The following is a 15559-nucleotide window of genomic DNA, read 5'->3' on the forward strand; positions in this document are numbered from 1 at the left end:
TGATCATCACCGTCCATTTCCCCATCTCTCGAAAAAAGAAGAAGGATAACACCCCCGACATCCACATCGCTCCACACTGATTTTCGTTTGGGTCAGTCGAGTTTACCCCGCGATAAAATCAGTAACCCCATCTCGTTGAGCCGTTTGCAACACCGCGGTGTGTACCACCCGCAAAAGAGGAAACGGAAAAGCATGTGCTGCCGTCATGTGTGCTTATCGCGTTACCGCCCGAGCCCAAGAAAGAAAGGCCTTGTCGCCCGTAGGATCGATGAGTTTGCGCAGAAAACCGGGCGATGCAAACAAGTGGGCGAAAGGAAGCAACGCAAAGCACCTCGCACGTCCACATCAACCCACCAGGAAATATCCATCGTTTTGCTCCAACAGCGAGTTTGTTACCACCCCGCGTACACACGCGAATACAAACCCCCCAACCCCTGACAAATCAAAGCCCGCAAAAATAAGAAGAGGAATAATTGAGTAGAACACAAGTAGGAGTAGTAGTATGTGCTGTTAATTTATATCCTTTTCAATTTGCTTGTGGTTAATTTAATTAAGTGGATCGCCAACGCCCGGCGCTTGCATGAAACTGGCGGGAATTTACTCACTTCGCTCTACGAAACCGAAGCACGTTCATTTCATTTATTAGGAAAAAATGGCGATGGTTCAAAAAAAAATATTTTGAGAGAGAGGAGGGGAGGGGAGAGGGAGCGTGGCGCGCGTGTGGAGGCCGGGCGGGCGGCACTGACTGGCTGGCTGGCGCGTCCCAGCGGGAAATGAATGGGGCTCGGTCGTAAAAAGCTGTCCCGTAGGTGCGGCAGCGGCAGTGCTGCGGCCACCCACCCCGTTCGCTGCACCCCGGTCAGACCGGACCAGACAGGCCGCCCCCGCACACGCAACGCAGCGCAGCGCAGACCGCGACCCCGGCCCCACCGCGCGCCACCGAGCCCGCCGGACCCCGACCCGACCCCCCGTCCACGCGGTCCGGTCACCGCCACCGGTCCAGCACCGCCAGCACCACCACCATCGGCTCGGCTTGGCGGGTCAGCTCGCGTCCGCCCCCGCGACCCGTGTACCCGGCTCGGGCGCCCGTCTGTCCGTCTCTCTCTCTCCTCCGCTTTGTGTTTGTGCGTGGGTGAGTGTGTTTCTCTCTCTACCCCCTACAAAGAGACCACCACCAAATCCGCCTACCCCATATCCCCTCCCTCCCCTCGCCCGTCCTCCCCACAAAACATTTCCTTCCCATCCCCTCCCCTCTTTCTACCACTGCAGCTACTACTCGTCTCGCTTCCCCTTTCCTCCATCTCCCACCCCACCCTCGCCCCCTCCCCCCGCCTCGCGCAGCCGCTAGGGTTCCCCCCGCCACGCCGCCGGCCAGCAGCAGCAGCAGATGCCGCCCGCCGCCATGGCGCCGCCGCAGGCCCCCTCCGCAGGTACGCCACCTTCCGGATCTGGCCAGCAGGGCCGCAATCCTCCTCCTCTGCCTCCTCGTTAGCTACTGACGTTTTGGCGCTGGTTTTCCGAGCAGGGGATCCGCTCTACGACGAGCTCTGGCACGCCTGCGCCGGCCCGCTCGTCACCGTCCCGCGCGTCGGGGACCTCGTCTTCTACTTCCCGCAGGGGCACATCGAGCAGGTCGGCCAAGCCCGCCTCCCTCCCTTCCTCGCTTAATTCTGCCCCCGCCTCGCGGTTTGGCGCGGGGAGGCTCTTCTGCTTCGGTTCGCGCGCTGAATTTGCTTGCTCTCGCGGCGTTTTTTTGGTTTTCCAGGTGGAGGCCTCCATGAACCAGGTCGCCGGCAACCAGATGCGCCTCTACGATCTGCCCTCCAAGCTGCTCTGCCGGGTCATCAACGTCGAGCTCAAGGTGCCTGCTTACCCCCTCCCCCGTTTTGCCCGTTTCTCGTCCTCAATTCCGCTCCGCCTTCGGAAAATTGTCTCCTACTTGTTCGTTTGCTGGGAAATTCGATTCGGTCAGCTGATTTGTCTGGGGGGTTTTGGCAGGCGGAGGCGGACACCGACGAGGTCTACGCGCAAGTCATGCTCATGCCGGAGCCGGAGGTAAGCTCTACCGTGAATTTCGCTGGGTTCACACTTGGGAGATTTTCTTCCTCTTCCGCCTGAGGTGCTAATTTCCCTCCGCTCTCTGCAATTTCTCAGCAAAACGAGATGGCGGTGGACAAGTCGACCTCAACGACGGGCGCCACGCCTCCGAGGCCGGCAGTACGGTCCTTCTGCAAGACCCTGACGGCATCCGACACCAGCACGCATGGCGGTTTCTCCGTGCTGCGCCGCCACGCTGACGAGTGCCTCCCTCCCCTGGTATGTGTCGATTCTACACCGGATCATGCGTATGGGGCTTGTTGCCTTCGGTTTTGCGGCATTTGCTGACCTGATCTATTTGGCAGGACATGACCCAGTCGCCTCCAACACAAGAGCTTGTGGCAAAGGATCTGCATGGCATGGACTGGCGCTTCCGCCACATCTTCCGTGGTAAGTTTTTGTTCCTTGCCTTGCTCTGATCTGTGGCTCTTTTACATCGCCATGCATGCCAGTGTGTGTGATCTGAAGCTGATAAATTCAGTAGACCATTTGGTTGTAGCTTAGCAATCAGTGACACCCCAACACATCAAAACATCCAATCTGTCTATAAATTGCAAGGGTTTATATTGTACTTGATGATGTTGATGTCAGCGATGATAATTGTGTTAACCGAGTGCAAATCAACAGGGCAACCTAGGAGGCATCTCCTTCAGAGCGGTTGGAGTGTGTTTGTCAGTTCCAAAAGGCTTGTAGCTGGGGATGCCTTCATTTTCCTCAGGTTTGTTGCTGTTTCCTTACTCACCAGCATAACAATTCTTACCCGGTGCTAAATGCGTTTCTGCTCCATGCAGAGGAGAGAGTGGTGAGCTTCGTGTTGGTGTTAGGCGGGCTATGAGACAGCTGTCCAACGTGCCTTCTTCAGTCATATCTAGTCATAGCATGCACCTTGGAGTCCTTGCAACTGCATGGCATGCCATCAACACGAAAAGCATGTTCACTGTCTACTACAAACCTAGGTATATGAACATGTCTATGGGAATCATACTTATCTATATGTAATTCGTTCCCATTGGCTCATTCTGTGTACTTACACTTGTGTCCAATCTTTGGTCGATTCTAGAACGAGCCCTTCAGAGTTCATTATACCATATGATCAATATATGGAGTCTGTGAAAAACAATTATTCAATCGGGATGAGATTCAGGATGAGGTTTGAAGGTGAAGAGGCGCCAGAGCAGAGGTGACTGTTGTATTTGCTTTCCCTACAAGTGTAGTTTTGTGTGCATGATCCCCCAACAGCACCCAGTAGATCATTCCTAATCTGTTGTTTCCTTTGTCATGTAGGTTTACTGGTACTATAGTTGGCAGTGAAAATCTTGACCAATTGTGGCCTGAATCGAACTGGAGATCTCTTAAGGTAACTGTTTGATCGCAATTTTTATTTTGTTACAACTTGAAGAATGTCATGTTCATGGAGGTTTGCTTCTGAAACTTAGGTGCGTTGGGATGAGCCGTCAACTATTCCGCGGCCGGATAGAGTCTCTCCTTGGAAAATAGAGCCAGCTTCATCACCTCCTGTTAACCCACTTCCTCTTTCTCGGGTCAAAAGACCTAGACCAAATGTTCCTCCAGTTTCTCCTGAATCATCTGTTCTTACAAAAGAAGGTAACAATATAAGCTCATTACTCTTACTAGAAGATTGATGAAATAAGTTCCAAATGTGACGCTCTTGAAATGTCGCTGCCATTTGCAGTTGCAGCTAAGATTGATATGGATTCTGCTCAAGCACAACAAAGAAATCAAAATAACATGGTCTTGCAAGGTCAAGAGCACATGACCTTGAGGACCAACAACCTGACTGCCAGCAATGAATCTGATGCTACCGTTCAGAAGCCTATGATGTGGTCTCCATCCCCCAACATCGGAAAAAACCATGCATCCGCGTTTCAGCAGAGGCCCTCTATGGATAATTGGATGCAGCTGGGAAGATGTGATGCTAGTTCTGGTGCTCAATCTTTTGGTGATTCCCAAGGCTTCTTCATGCAGACCTTTGATGAGGCTCCTAACCGTCATGGCTCATTCAAGAACCAGTTCCAGGATCACAGTTCTGCTCGTCACTTCTCAGACCCGTACACAAAGATGCAGACAGAGGCCAATGAGTTTCATTTCTGGAATAGCCAAAGCACCGTATACGGTAATCCAAGAGATCAGTCACAAGGTTTCAGATTTGAAGAGCACCCATCAAATTGGTTAAGGCAGCAGCAGCAGTTCTCCCCGGTTGAACAACCCCGAGTGATCCGGCCTCATGCATCAATAGCTCCTGTTGACTTGGAGAAAACAAGAGAAGGCAGTGGTTTCAAGATTTTTGGGTTTAAGGTTGATACTACCAGCGCCCCTTCTAACCATTTGAGCTCCACAATGGCTGCAATCCACGAGCCTGTGCTACAAACCCAAGCATCCGCATCATTAACTCAATTGCAGCATGCACACGCTGATTGTATTCCTGAGCTGTCCGTAAGCACTGCTGGGACTACTGAGAATGAGAAAAGCATTCAACAAGCTCCTCACAGTTCGAAAGACGTCCAAAGCAAGTCCCATGGTGCTTCCACAAGGAGTTGCACAAAGGTATTGTTGTGCTTTCTTCATGTTCATGCCATATGCTGGTCAATATACTTGCAATTTTACAACCTGAGTTGAGCAAGACTTGAGCACTTTGTCATAAATTTGTTGACTGTGTGTGAATCTCTTTGTTAGTTTATGTTGTTATGAGCAAGATACAGCAGGATACTATGTCTGCGCACATTCTTAAATACTGTATACATGGTTGCTGAATTCAATTGCACTGTCCTGTCTGCTTAATCATGTATTCTTTCGTTATTTGTTTGGTCTTACCACTTACTTATATGTCACTCACCATGTTCTTGCAGGTTCATAAGCAAGGTGTTGCACTTGGTAGATCAGTGGATCTGTCAAAGTTTGGCGACTACGACGAACTCACAGCTGAGCTAGACAGGATGTTTGAATTTGATGGTGAACTGATGTCTTCAAACAAGGATTGGCAGATTGTGTATACTGATCCGGAGGGTGACATGATGCTGGTGGGAGATGATCCATGGGAGTAAGCCCTCTATCTAGCCTGGTGCTTGCTTTGATATACGTATGCCGCAGAAATCCGCCTCCCGTTACTTACTGCATTGTGTTGCGAGCAGGGAGTTCTGCAACATAGTGCGCAAGATCTTCATCTACACCAAGGAGGAGGTCCAGAAGATGAACTCGAAGTCATCTACCCCGAGAAAGGAGGAAGGTTCCGCGGATGCCGATGGCGCAAACGAGAAGGCCCATCCCGCCACGTCAAGCCATTTAGATAACTAGCCAACTAGGTATGTGTGCCTCCCGAATCCTTTCTATTGGTTAAGCCGATGTCGTTCCAGTGCATCAAGTTCTCCTTGACCTTAACTCCCTCGGTGGATTCCTGATCGTGCAAGCATGGTCACAGGATATTATTGTTTGCGCCATGATATGATTCGCATCACCGAAAGCGACTAACCTTTGGGTCGTTGTTGGCCTTGGTGCTTGTGCAGGTTGCGTTAAGCCGATTTGAGGCATGAGGTGAGGTATCGCACGGGGAGCTTTGTCCTGCCCTCGCTCGGGTCCCAGCCAGCCAGCCAATGAAGTAACTCCTGATGTCTTTTGGTGATCGCCCCCTCCCCCTTGTGATGCAGCAACGACAACCCAACCCAACCCTTTGGATTTAGCTATTTACTTGCTAGGTAATGTAGAGAGAGACTTTGCTGCGCTGCGCGATTGTTTATCCGCTGGTTTGCTTGCTTGCTCTTGGCAGTTAAGATTTTTAGGGCCAAGATTTATGATTATCGTTGCCCCCCTGCTTGAATGCATGCTTGATCCTTAGCCCTCCCTCCTCTTTCCCCCCAGCCACCCTGATGTAAATATTTATCTACCTTGCTCTAGCTAGTGTTAGTGAGTAAGTAAGCAAGCACCCTGTATTATTTAACCGACCGACCTGCAGTAGCTGTTCCGGAGTAAGAAACACTGGCAAAGACGATGGTATATGTACGTCTGATCCTGTTTAATGTACTATTAATGGCTATAGAGTGTGAGTGGGACGAGACCCGGTGGTGGTGTCCGGTGGCGCGTCGCTGTCTGTGTCGATCCCGGGACGCATGATGGGCGCCCGGCACCGTATGCGCAATGCAATCCCGCACGCACGCACAACTGATCCGCTGCAGGCGGCATGATTGATTTATCAGTCGGATGGATACATGCCACGGAGCAGTGGAAGGCAAGCGTGTCCGTCCGTCCATCCACCCGTCCGGTTGAGTGCAGGCTCCGGTGGGTCCCTTGCCTGGCCTCATCTGTCGTTGGCCGAGTGGGAGACTAGACTACTGGCCGGCGCCAAATGGTGGCCGCTGGTGTGGACGCATCGGGCTGCTGTTCGGTCCACGAAAGGAACGGCGCAGTGGCGGTGTTGGCGCCGGGTTGGTTGGTACGAGGGAGGTGAAAGTGGTAGGAAGGGGGCAAAGAAAGGCGCCGCGGACTTGGTGGGGGTGGCCGTCGCGTGCCTCCCTTGTCTCGGCCCTGTTTCCGTTCCCGTGGAAAACAAACACGGGCCAACCAGCTTGGCTCGCCCGTCCCTCTCCGCGGGGAGAAAGCGCCAATCTCTTTGCCACTAGGTGCCGTGCCATCTCCGCCGGCGAGACCGAGATGAGGTCGACGGTGGACGTGTCCGGTTTGGCCTCGTGCTCTGTATTGTATGCCTGTCTGTGTTACTGCGCGTGTGTGTGTGTCTGTCTCGGCTGGCTGGGCGGACTTGTGGGCGGACTTGTGGCGCGCGTGCTGCTGGTCCACGCCGCTGGGAAAAGAGAGAGAGAGAGAGGGGTGGGAGTGCAATGCTGGTAAAGCAACCGCAACGGCCGTGGGGGGCGTGCGCTAGGTCTCTCTTGTGTGCAAGCAAGTCCCGTTCGTTTCGTCCCAGCGCCGGCGGCCGGAGGGGTGGCGATAGGCTCGGCACGGGCGTCGATACCAACGCGCCACAGCCCACAGGTTCGTATCGTATGGACCATGCAAACAACAACAGAAGGGCCAAGAGATCAGCGCTCTTTTTTTTTTTTGCGATGAACGGCCCGCCCTCGTGGGAAGTTTTTCTTTAATCAAGCGCGTGGATTCTTCTGTGATTCCATCCACTGTTTAGCATATACCACTGGTAATCATGCCTGGGAGAGGGCGTTGACTGTTGACTGATGGGGATGGATGATGCCGTCCGTGGTCACGAGTGACCGGGAGTGGGGAGGGAGTGAGCGGCACGGCGGGTGCAACCAACCAACCCGCCGGGGATCGCGCACGTAGGAGTACATGCATACTGGTCCGCCAGGACCGAGTGAGCAAAGCTTTGACCACGGGCGCCCCCCAAGTGCCACGACCAGGGTTATTATTACTCGAAAAAAACATGTTACCACGACCGGTAAGTTTATCTGACTGACTACACGCTTAACCAGCGACCGGCTTTGACTGAATGAATCGACCGGAGGAGCGTGACGCCGACCACGACGGCGGTGACGAACGCCGCCCGTCCGTCTCGTGGCCGGGAAGGAGGACGGGGAATCCTGCGTGACCGGCAGGCGCGGCACCGACAGGCGGGCCCCGGGGCCGGCACTGTTGGCGCGCGCGGGCGGGCACGTGACATGACCCCGGCTCCACGGCAGCCGGTCGCCGTGGCGGTCGTGGGTGGTCGCAGGCGCAGAGGCGAGCGCGTGGGGTGGCGCAGGCAGGCAGGCACGGGGCGGGGCGGGCGGGCCCGCCACCGGAGATCGATCGGTCGATTCCCGGGCGGCCGGCCGGCCGGCCCTCGTACGCCCACTCCTCTCGCCGCGCCGGACGCGGGCTGACACCGCGAATCGAATCCGAGCCATGCCAAGCGCGCCGCGACAAGCCTCGCTTTTACTACTCGCTCGCTACGCTGGTCGCTACCCCTCACTCCCTGCCGCGTGCGTGCCCGTGGGCCGCTGGCGCCAAGGGGAAGGAAGGGGGCCCGCCCTGCGGCTCGCCTCGGATCTCTCGTCCCGTCTGCCGCAGTTTGGTTCGCCGGCGTGGCGGCCGGCCGGCCCGTCGGCTTGGTCGGCACTCATCATGACCTCCTTTTCCTCATGCTGAGTACTGTAGTAGCACGTATACGTGTGTGGTCGCAGTAGCATGGCAATGGCATGGGCCTTCGCGTGCGTGCATGCACTGTCCATGGCCGGCCGCCGCGTCGTGGTGCTCGGTGGGTTGGTCGTCTCCGTTAGCAGTGTGGTGCATGCATCCATCAACCATCATCCATGCCGTGCCGTAACGGAGGGAGGGAGGCTCGTGAGAGACTGATCATGGCAGCATGCACAGTGGTCTGCAGTTCTGCACCGAGATCGGAGACCAGCAGCGTCCTTTTTGACAAACCTCGTCCGTATGTTTACACGAGCTCCCGAGACCATGTTATCGTTGACACATTGTCACCGGCGACCGACCGACCGGCCGGCGGGCGAGCAGGCGGTCGAGACGACGACCACAGGCCCGGCCATGGGACTTCGGTTATTCAATCACATGTACAGGTGTTGTGCAACGTCTACATGTACGAGGCGGTCGAGACGACGACCACAGGCGGTCATCTGACTCGATTATTCAGTATTCATCACATGTACAGCACATGTGTGTGTGCACGCACGTACGCATTGTCCGCGACTCCACGTGTAGAGATACATCACAGTCTACAAGTCCACACCTAGCCGTTGTTTTGCTTTTGCAGCAGCGGTTTTTCCAGGCGTCATGACTGAAAACACACACTACTACAGTACTACTACTACTGAATACTCATCACAGCTCAAGCCGCAGGTTCTCCTCGTCGAATTCTGCCATCAGGCGATCATCGCCATCGCCATCGCCATCGCCCTCTCCCTCGAAGAAGGCCTGGTGGAGGGCTTCCACGCACAGCTTAGCCTCGCTGTCGTGCACGATCAGGGACATGTTCACCTGGCAATGGTGGCAAATTCCATGCCGAAAATGTTTTAACTCAACAGACACCGTGGATAGATGTTCTTGTACTCTTTATAACGCAGTAGTTTGATGCAATGGGTGTTGGTTGGTTACCTTTGATGCGCCTTGCGAGATCATCTGGACATTGACCCCAATTCTCCTCAGCACATGGAAGGCCTTAAGATGAGAATATGGGTTAGTCTGATGTTTGTTTGCGACTGTCGTCCCCCAGGAAATGTTTCTGTAAAGTTGGTTACCGTACCTTCTCTAGTATGAGAGAGGATTTTCGCACATTCCCGATGAGCGAGACTATCGCTCTTTGCTGCAGAAGATGGACGAATGCGATTTTCTCCAGCTCTTCCACCACATGGTCAAGCTCCTACGAAATTTACAAAGGCCAGTGAAGAGGAAATCGAGGGTGTATGTAAGGGAGGAAGCTTACTTCATGCTACCAAGCCATTAGAAAGCTAGCATACTACATTTTCCGAAACAATGGTCAAGAAACAAACCATCAGCTCATTTTACAGAGCCATGGTGCTAGTTTTCCAAATGAATTAGGAACACAGATCAATCACAGGTACAGTTACTTGACACTTAGCATGAACCTGGATGAACTTGCCTGTTGAATAAGTTCCCTGCTCCAGATCTTCGATGGGTCGAGCGACACAGAAATGCTGACCTCACTAGTCGCCACACAGTCTACAGATATGCCTAGATCTTCGAATATAGAAAACACCTGCTCAAGCGCGTATACAAATAGTGGATAATGATCAGAATCAACAAACGCGAACCAAACTGAATGTTTTGGCAGCTTAACATACCTTTGCCAGGAAACCAAATTGACCAAGCATCCGAGTGCTCACTATATCCAGCATAGTGACATTTGACTTCAGAACTATACTTGTAAGCACGACCTATGTAGCGGGGAGACAAAGTTGATGGCTGCTTGAGAGGTAAACGGTTCTGATGTGAGAACATACCTAATTAATATACTACGTACAAACCTTATCCATATCTCTTCCTTTGGCAATAAGGGTGCCTGGAGCTTTAGGATTGTATGAATTCTTAACCCTAACTGGTATATCACCTTCTCTAGCAGGTCGCATCGATTGTGGATGTAAAACCTGTTGCAGAAGCACAACAATGAATGACTATGAGCCAAAGAAAAACAACTTTTTAACAGTAGAAGTAACTTTTTTCAGAATACGCAAATCCTTGCATGAAAGGCTCATAGCCTGATAACCACTCCAGGAAGGGTAACCGAAACTGAGATAATGCATATGGATAGATGCAAGTACGCCTGTACACCTTTAATTCTAAATAACGAATATTTCCAATAAAACTCTAATTTCTGAAGAACAATATATCTTCTGATCTTTGACTTCAACAATAACAACAACTAAGCCTTTAGTCACAAACAAGTTGGGGTAGGCAAGAGCTGAAACCCATAAGATCTTCTGATCTTTGACTAGCACACCAAATGTTCTCCTAGAAAAATAAAGATAATCAAACATGTATTCCTTATGCAAGGATTTAAACCACACAATTCATTTTCTAACTTTCTGAGTGATACGAAACTGCAACGAAGAAACATGAATTATCTCCATTTTGAGATATCATTGCAGTGCAGTTTTTCCAGCATCATGTCGACGCTGTCTCTTGATACAAATGGCACACACATGTGTGTGTGTTCTAAAGAAATTCAGTTCAGTATATAATCTTCTTCTTGAACATATTGTTCTTAACTTCTTATATACACAAAACAGCATACCTGGGCACCAAAATAAGCAAGTTCAGCAGCCTCATCAAATGTTAAGTACGGGACTGTCCTTGCATTTGGGTAGATATTTGGATCACAAGTAAGTACACCATCAACATCCTTCCACACCTATCGTGAAGCAGAGGTAAACTTTGAGACAAAACTTCTAATAACAAGGGATACAGCTACTAAACAAATTGGCATGATAACAAACTGGAACAGTCAATTTTAGGCTGTATTTTTTTTCCAGAAATCAATAGTATGGTTTGCTAATTATCTATTTCAGATTTCACATGGACCTGAATTTCTCTCAATCCCAAGGCTTTACCAATGGTTGTAGCAGTCAAGTCACTGCCACCTCTGCCTAAAGTAGTAACGGCACCTGATTTCCAGCCCTGCAAATGATGGCAACCGCAATGAACTAAAAGGTTGCTCCACAAACGAAAAGCTCATTCATCTGTGAGAATACCTTCCCAAGGAACCCAGTAACAATAGGTATCGCTGGATCCCGAATCCAGTCCCCATGTAATCTCTTTGCAACAGCAGGATAAGTTGCTTCCAATATCTCAGCATTACCGAAATCGTCTGTCGTTATGAAACCAATATCAAACGCGTCACACTGCAAAGGCGTTAATGAAGACAATTTAGAACCAACAAGATATCGAATAATGAAACAAAATGCAGCAGAAATTTAATCTGCTGGGAATTTAGAGACTAGCTAACTTCATGGGCCCTTGCGCCAGGCTGAGACCTTAGGGGAAGGAAGCACATACCTAATGTGGAAACTAAATGGAAATGCATGATGCTGAGAAGTGGTGTGATACTACTAACACCACATGTGTTGAGAACATGGAGTGAATCATGATATGAAATTCAGGGACAAGATATCAAACTTTTGAGACTATCTTCCATGGCGGAGGGACACTTATATGCTATTGTAACAAAATTATAGATGTAACTATACTCCTGTGTATTCATTTATGTTGCTAACTTGTTATAAGTCATAAACTGTGAAGCATAGTGGTTCACAGTGAAAATCAAGAACAACATCAAGAAGTACCTGACGTGCTTTGACGCCAATCTGGTTTAAATAAGCCGCAAAAACCCGTGTGGACATGCATTCTCCAAATGACACAAGGTAATCAGTGCTGCGAAGTGTCAGCTCTTTCATCATGGCAACACCTTTCAAGAGCTGCTCCAGTTCATCTAGCTTAGCTGCAAATTTTGTTCACTAGGAACAGTAAGCTTATAATTTAAAAGAAAACTGGAAAGCAGATCCACAAGAGGTCAGTTAGCGGGGTTACCATGTATAACAGATCTTGGCAGTCCAAGTTCATCAACTGTCCTGGATTGACAGTAAAGCAGTCACTGTAAACCGAAAGTATGAAACGCGTTCCCCTAGTAAACTGACTGAAAAGCACACGTACTTGATATGGAGATCTCTGAGCATGTTCCACTCTTCTATTTCGGAAACGCGGGTCACTCCACATCCCACTGCCTTCTCTCCAGCCTAAAAATAAGAGCAAACACACCATGCATTTTAGCAGAAGTTCACATGTGCTCAGAGACTCAAACATGTTGGCTATAATGATATAGTGAATCCCAAGGCAAGGTTTAGTCTTCAGTTACATTCTCTTTGTATTGTTTACAGCCATTGTTGACCTACTGCAATTCTGCAATTATGTACAAAGCTATAGTTTATAGCATTGGCTGAATCTTGACAGATTCTTGATGATTTTCAGCTGAATTATGACAAAAGATGCAAACTTCACTTTAGCTAACACTCCGGTGACTGAAGATTCTTGATGTACTGAAACAGTGAGCCTTACAACTCTTTTTTGGCTGTAAGTCTAAAGAATGACCAGAGAGCAGTCGTACGAGGAGGAGTAGATTGGTGGTCTTCCCCATGGCGGAGAGGACGACGACGGGGCGCTCCTCGGGGAAAGCTTGGATGAGCCCCGCCACCTCCGTCATCCTCGCCGCCGACGACACGGACGAACCCCCGAACTTCATCACCACGCTCAGCTGATCTTCCCCTTCCGCTCCGGTTCCTCCGTGGACGGCGACTCCCGCGAGGACGCCGTCGCCGTCGCCCTCTCTCTTGGCCCGACAGCGAGCGGAATCCGCGGCCGCCATTGCCAGTCCCCTACCACGGCGAGTCCCGCCCTGGGCGCCGACGCGCGCAACTCCTCCATGTGCGCGAGGGGCACTCGTCGGAGGTATCGGCGCGGCGAGGCGGGGCGGGGTGGCGGCGAATCTGAGCGCGATCGCCATATCTTCCGGCAGCAGGGGGGACTGGACTGCGGACTCCTTCACTGTACGGCGAGCGAAGGCGGCTTTGCTATATTACGCTATAGAGACACTTCAGGCGTAATTGTAATTTTACAGCATTCAAACACACGAAACTAGTGCTGTGGACATGCATGGTGTAAAGAAGCATTTCCTCTCAACCTACCTTTCTCTAACCCTAGGTCCTAGCCGCCACAAAGTCTCCTCCATGCAGCCGCCTCACCCCCTCCTCTCTTTCGTCCGGTGATTCGTTAATGACCAAAGGAGTGGAGACTCGTCCTTTCGTTTTTTCTTGGTTCTTGTTTCTCTTAGGTTTTTGTTTCTCAAGCGACATTGACGAGGCGGTGACGTGATTACATGTTGGATAAAGGTCTTTTCAGCATGTCCTACCTCTACGGCGTTCGATTTGGCATTGACGATGACCTTGAGGGTAGGTGTTGCCAGATTTGTTGGATCTTTTCAGATCTTGACAACTAGTGTGTCAATCAAGAGAAGCAGTTGGTGGATCTTGTGGGGCAACTTTGATGTTGCTCAAGACACTGTTTCCAAAGAATATCTCGACCGCACTTCAGGGAACAGAAGCGCTGCTCATTGAAGACTTGCAGCCATTAGAGCAGAATCACATGAAACCCCTGATGATGAAGTTGTTGACTTGTCCTCGAAGCCATTTCTCCCTCGATTTGGTGAGACTAATGAAATTCCACCTTTTGATCCCATTGCGTTCAAAATTGACAAGGAATTCTTCACGGGCCGAAACCCTTACCTTGGTGAGAGAACTTCAACTGCTACAAGGTTATGGACTATGGGACAACAGAATTTTTATGCCGGTGCTCTGTGTCACAAGGAGTAGGTTCCTCACAAATATCTGGATATGATTGAGATGTAATAGCTTGCATGATTTAAGGCGGGGCTTGAGTCACTTCAGCCGATTGGGCTTAAGAACTTCGCAACATTCCATCAAGACATAAATGAAGAAATAGTCTTTAGTTCTGCTCTACATTGTTTATATTAGGGAAAGTAGAACACACTAGCACCTGAAAACTACAATGTATGACTCAACATACTCTTTGTCAAGCTAGTGTTGAAGAACTTATGTCATTCAACCCTTTCTGGCCAATTAGGTGTGCAAGCAATGAAGTGCGAAGGCATCATATTCAAGACCTAGTCAAGTCTGAACCATTGAATATGCTCTGGAAGCCAGCGAACAATCCTTGAGAATTTGATCAATCTTTGTAAGTGAAGACAATGTACCACATCATGCGAATCACGGTGAAGACATTGGCTCCCAAGAAAGGTCCTCACAGAGAAGTTGAAGGTGTTATGAGAAACTTTCTTGTGTCCATCATGAGTTGCATACGCTTTGATGTGGAGGATTTATATTTTAGGAGATTGCTCATAGTTTCCCAACAACTCATTGAGCAAAAGCCTTATACTCCTTGGTTGATGAAGTTCATCATGAAGAATGCTAAGAGGTGTCTTTGTTCTACTATGGAGCATGTGAAGTATTTGCCAGCTGTTGAAGTTCCTGCTCTTGACCCTGCACCTTAATTGCCTCAGACAGATGATCGAGAAAAATCAGCTCCATTTGAAGTCAGCCCGTGTACAACTGTAGGATTGATAAGTATGTCTAAAGGTGGGAGGGGATGCATATATAGACTACTAAACACAATAATGTACTCTTTTCCACCATTTCAATTTTTGGCATATTTTAAGATTTTCTAGCAATCTATAGAGCACACCTACACATGCAAGTCTAAAGTAATAGGAAGTGGAAAGAAAAGACATGCAAGTGCAAAGTAAGTAGGTGGAGTTGAGATAATCACAACCACAATTGGCCCAGTGAAGATTTTTCCTGTCGTTCAGTTACTTGGAGCTATCTTACATCCATGTTGATGAAGGTTTCAATCCATGAAGGATCTAAGATCATAAGGATCTTGGTTGCGAGATTCCACGGAGGAACGCTCCATAAAAGGACACTCACCCATGAATGGTCCACGAAGGAGCAACCCAACCTATTCCACAATTGCTTACTCCCACAAAGAACTAGCCTCACTAGGGTAGATCTTCATGAAGTAGGCGATCTCTGAGCCCGTACAAATTTCATGTCTTCTTCACAAACTTGAAGATTTCCAAGCACACCTAGTCGATCTAAGAGGCGCACACACCCTCCAAAAGTAACACGATAGAAGTTGATTAACAATGAGTCCTTGCTCTTGTGTTCAAAAGATAATCTCCTCAACACTCAAACTCTCTCAAGATTTGGCTATGGACTTGGATAAGTATGATCAAGTGGAAAGAAAGAGGGGATTAGATATCAAAGGGTTTGATTAGATGGTTGGAGTAGAAAGCCATTTGAAATCATCACAAGCGATGGGGTTGCCTATTACGGGTAGGGTCAAGGAGCAGACGTCTTGGACTTGACCTAGGGCCCTACGGGTTCGAGAACTATGTAGA

At 49.9% G+C, this 15559-nt stretch overlaps 2 protein-coding genes across 2 annotated transcripts; one reads left to right on the forward strand and one right to left on the reverse strand.

Annotated features, from left to right (window-relative positions):
• The first annotated feature begins 1238 nt into the window (after positions 1–1238).
• On the forward strand, positions 1239–6145 carry LOC125545828 (auxin response factor 4). Its single transcript, XM_087513875.1, has 15 exons — positions 1239–1430; positions 1526–1632; positions 1766–1861; positions 1999–2055; positions 2155–2316; positions 2403–2487; positions 2725–2815; positions 2889–3053; positions 3158–3277; positions 3382–3454; positions 3534–3702; positions 3791–4662; positions 4965–5155; positions 5247–5417; positions 5619–6145. Exons 1-14 carry the CDS (start codon positions 1388–1390, stop codon positions 5407–5409), a joined length of 2394 nt encoding a protein of 797 aa, XP_087370001.1. The 5' UTR covers positions 1239–1387; the 3' UTR covers positions 5410–5417; positions 5619–6145.
• Positions 6146–8637: 2492 nt separating this feature from the next.
• LOC125545829 (aspartokinase 2, chloroplastic) lies at positions 8638–13185 on the reverse strand. The gene is made up of 13 exons (XM_048709867.2): positions 12695–13185; positions 12244–12326; positions 12121–12161; positions 11877–12031; positions 11286–11435; positions 11116–11211; positions 10829–10945; positions 10062–10181; positions 9879–9971; positions 9677–9793; positions 9320–9436; positions 9172–9234; positions 8638–9054 (listed from the first exon to the last, which is right to left on the reverse strand). Exons 1-13 carry the CDS (start codon positions 13088–13090, stop codon positions 8899–8901), a joined length of 1704 nt encoding a protein of 567 aa, XP_048565824.2. The 5' UTR covers positions 13091–13185; the 3' UTR covers positions 8638–8898.
• Between the last annotated feature and the right edge of the window lie 2374 nt (positions 13186–15559).

This window comes from Triticum urartu, chromosome 3A, assembly GCF_056163025.1.
Source record: "Triticum urartu cultivar PI428250 chromosome 3A, HENAU_Tu73, whole genome shotgun sequence".
Classification (NCBI taxonomy): Eukaryota; Viridiplantae; Streptophyta; class Magnoliopsida; order Poales; family Poaceae; genus Triticum; species Triticum urartu.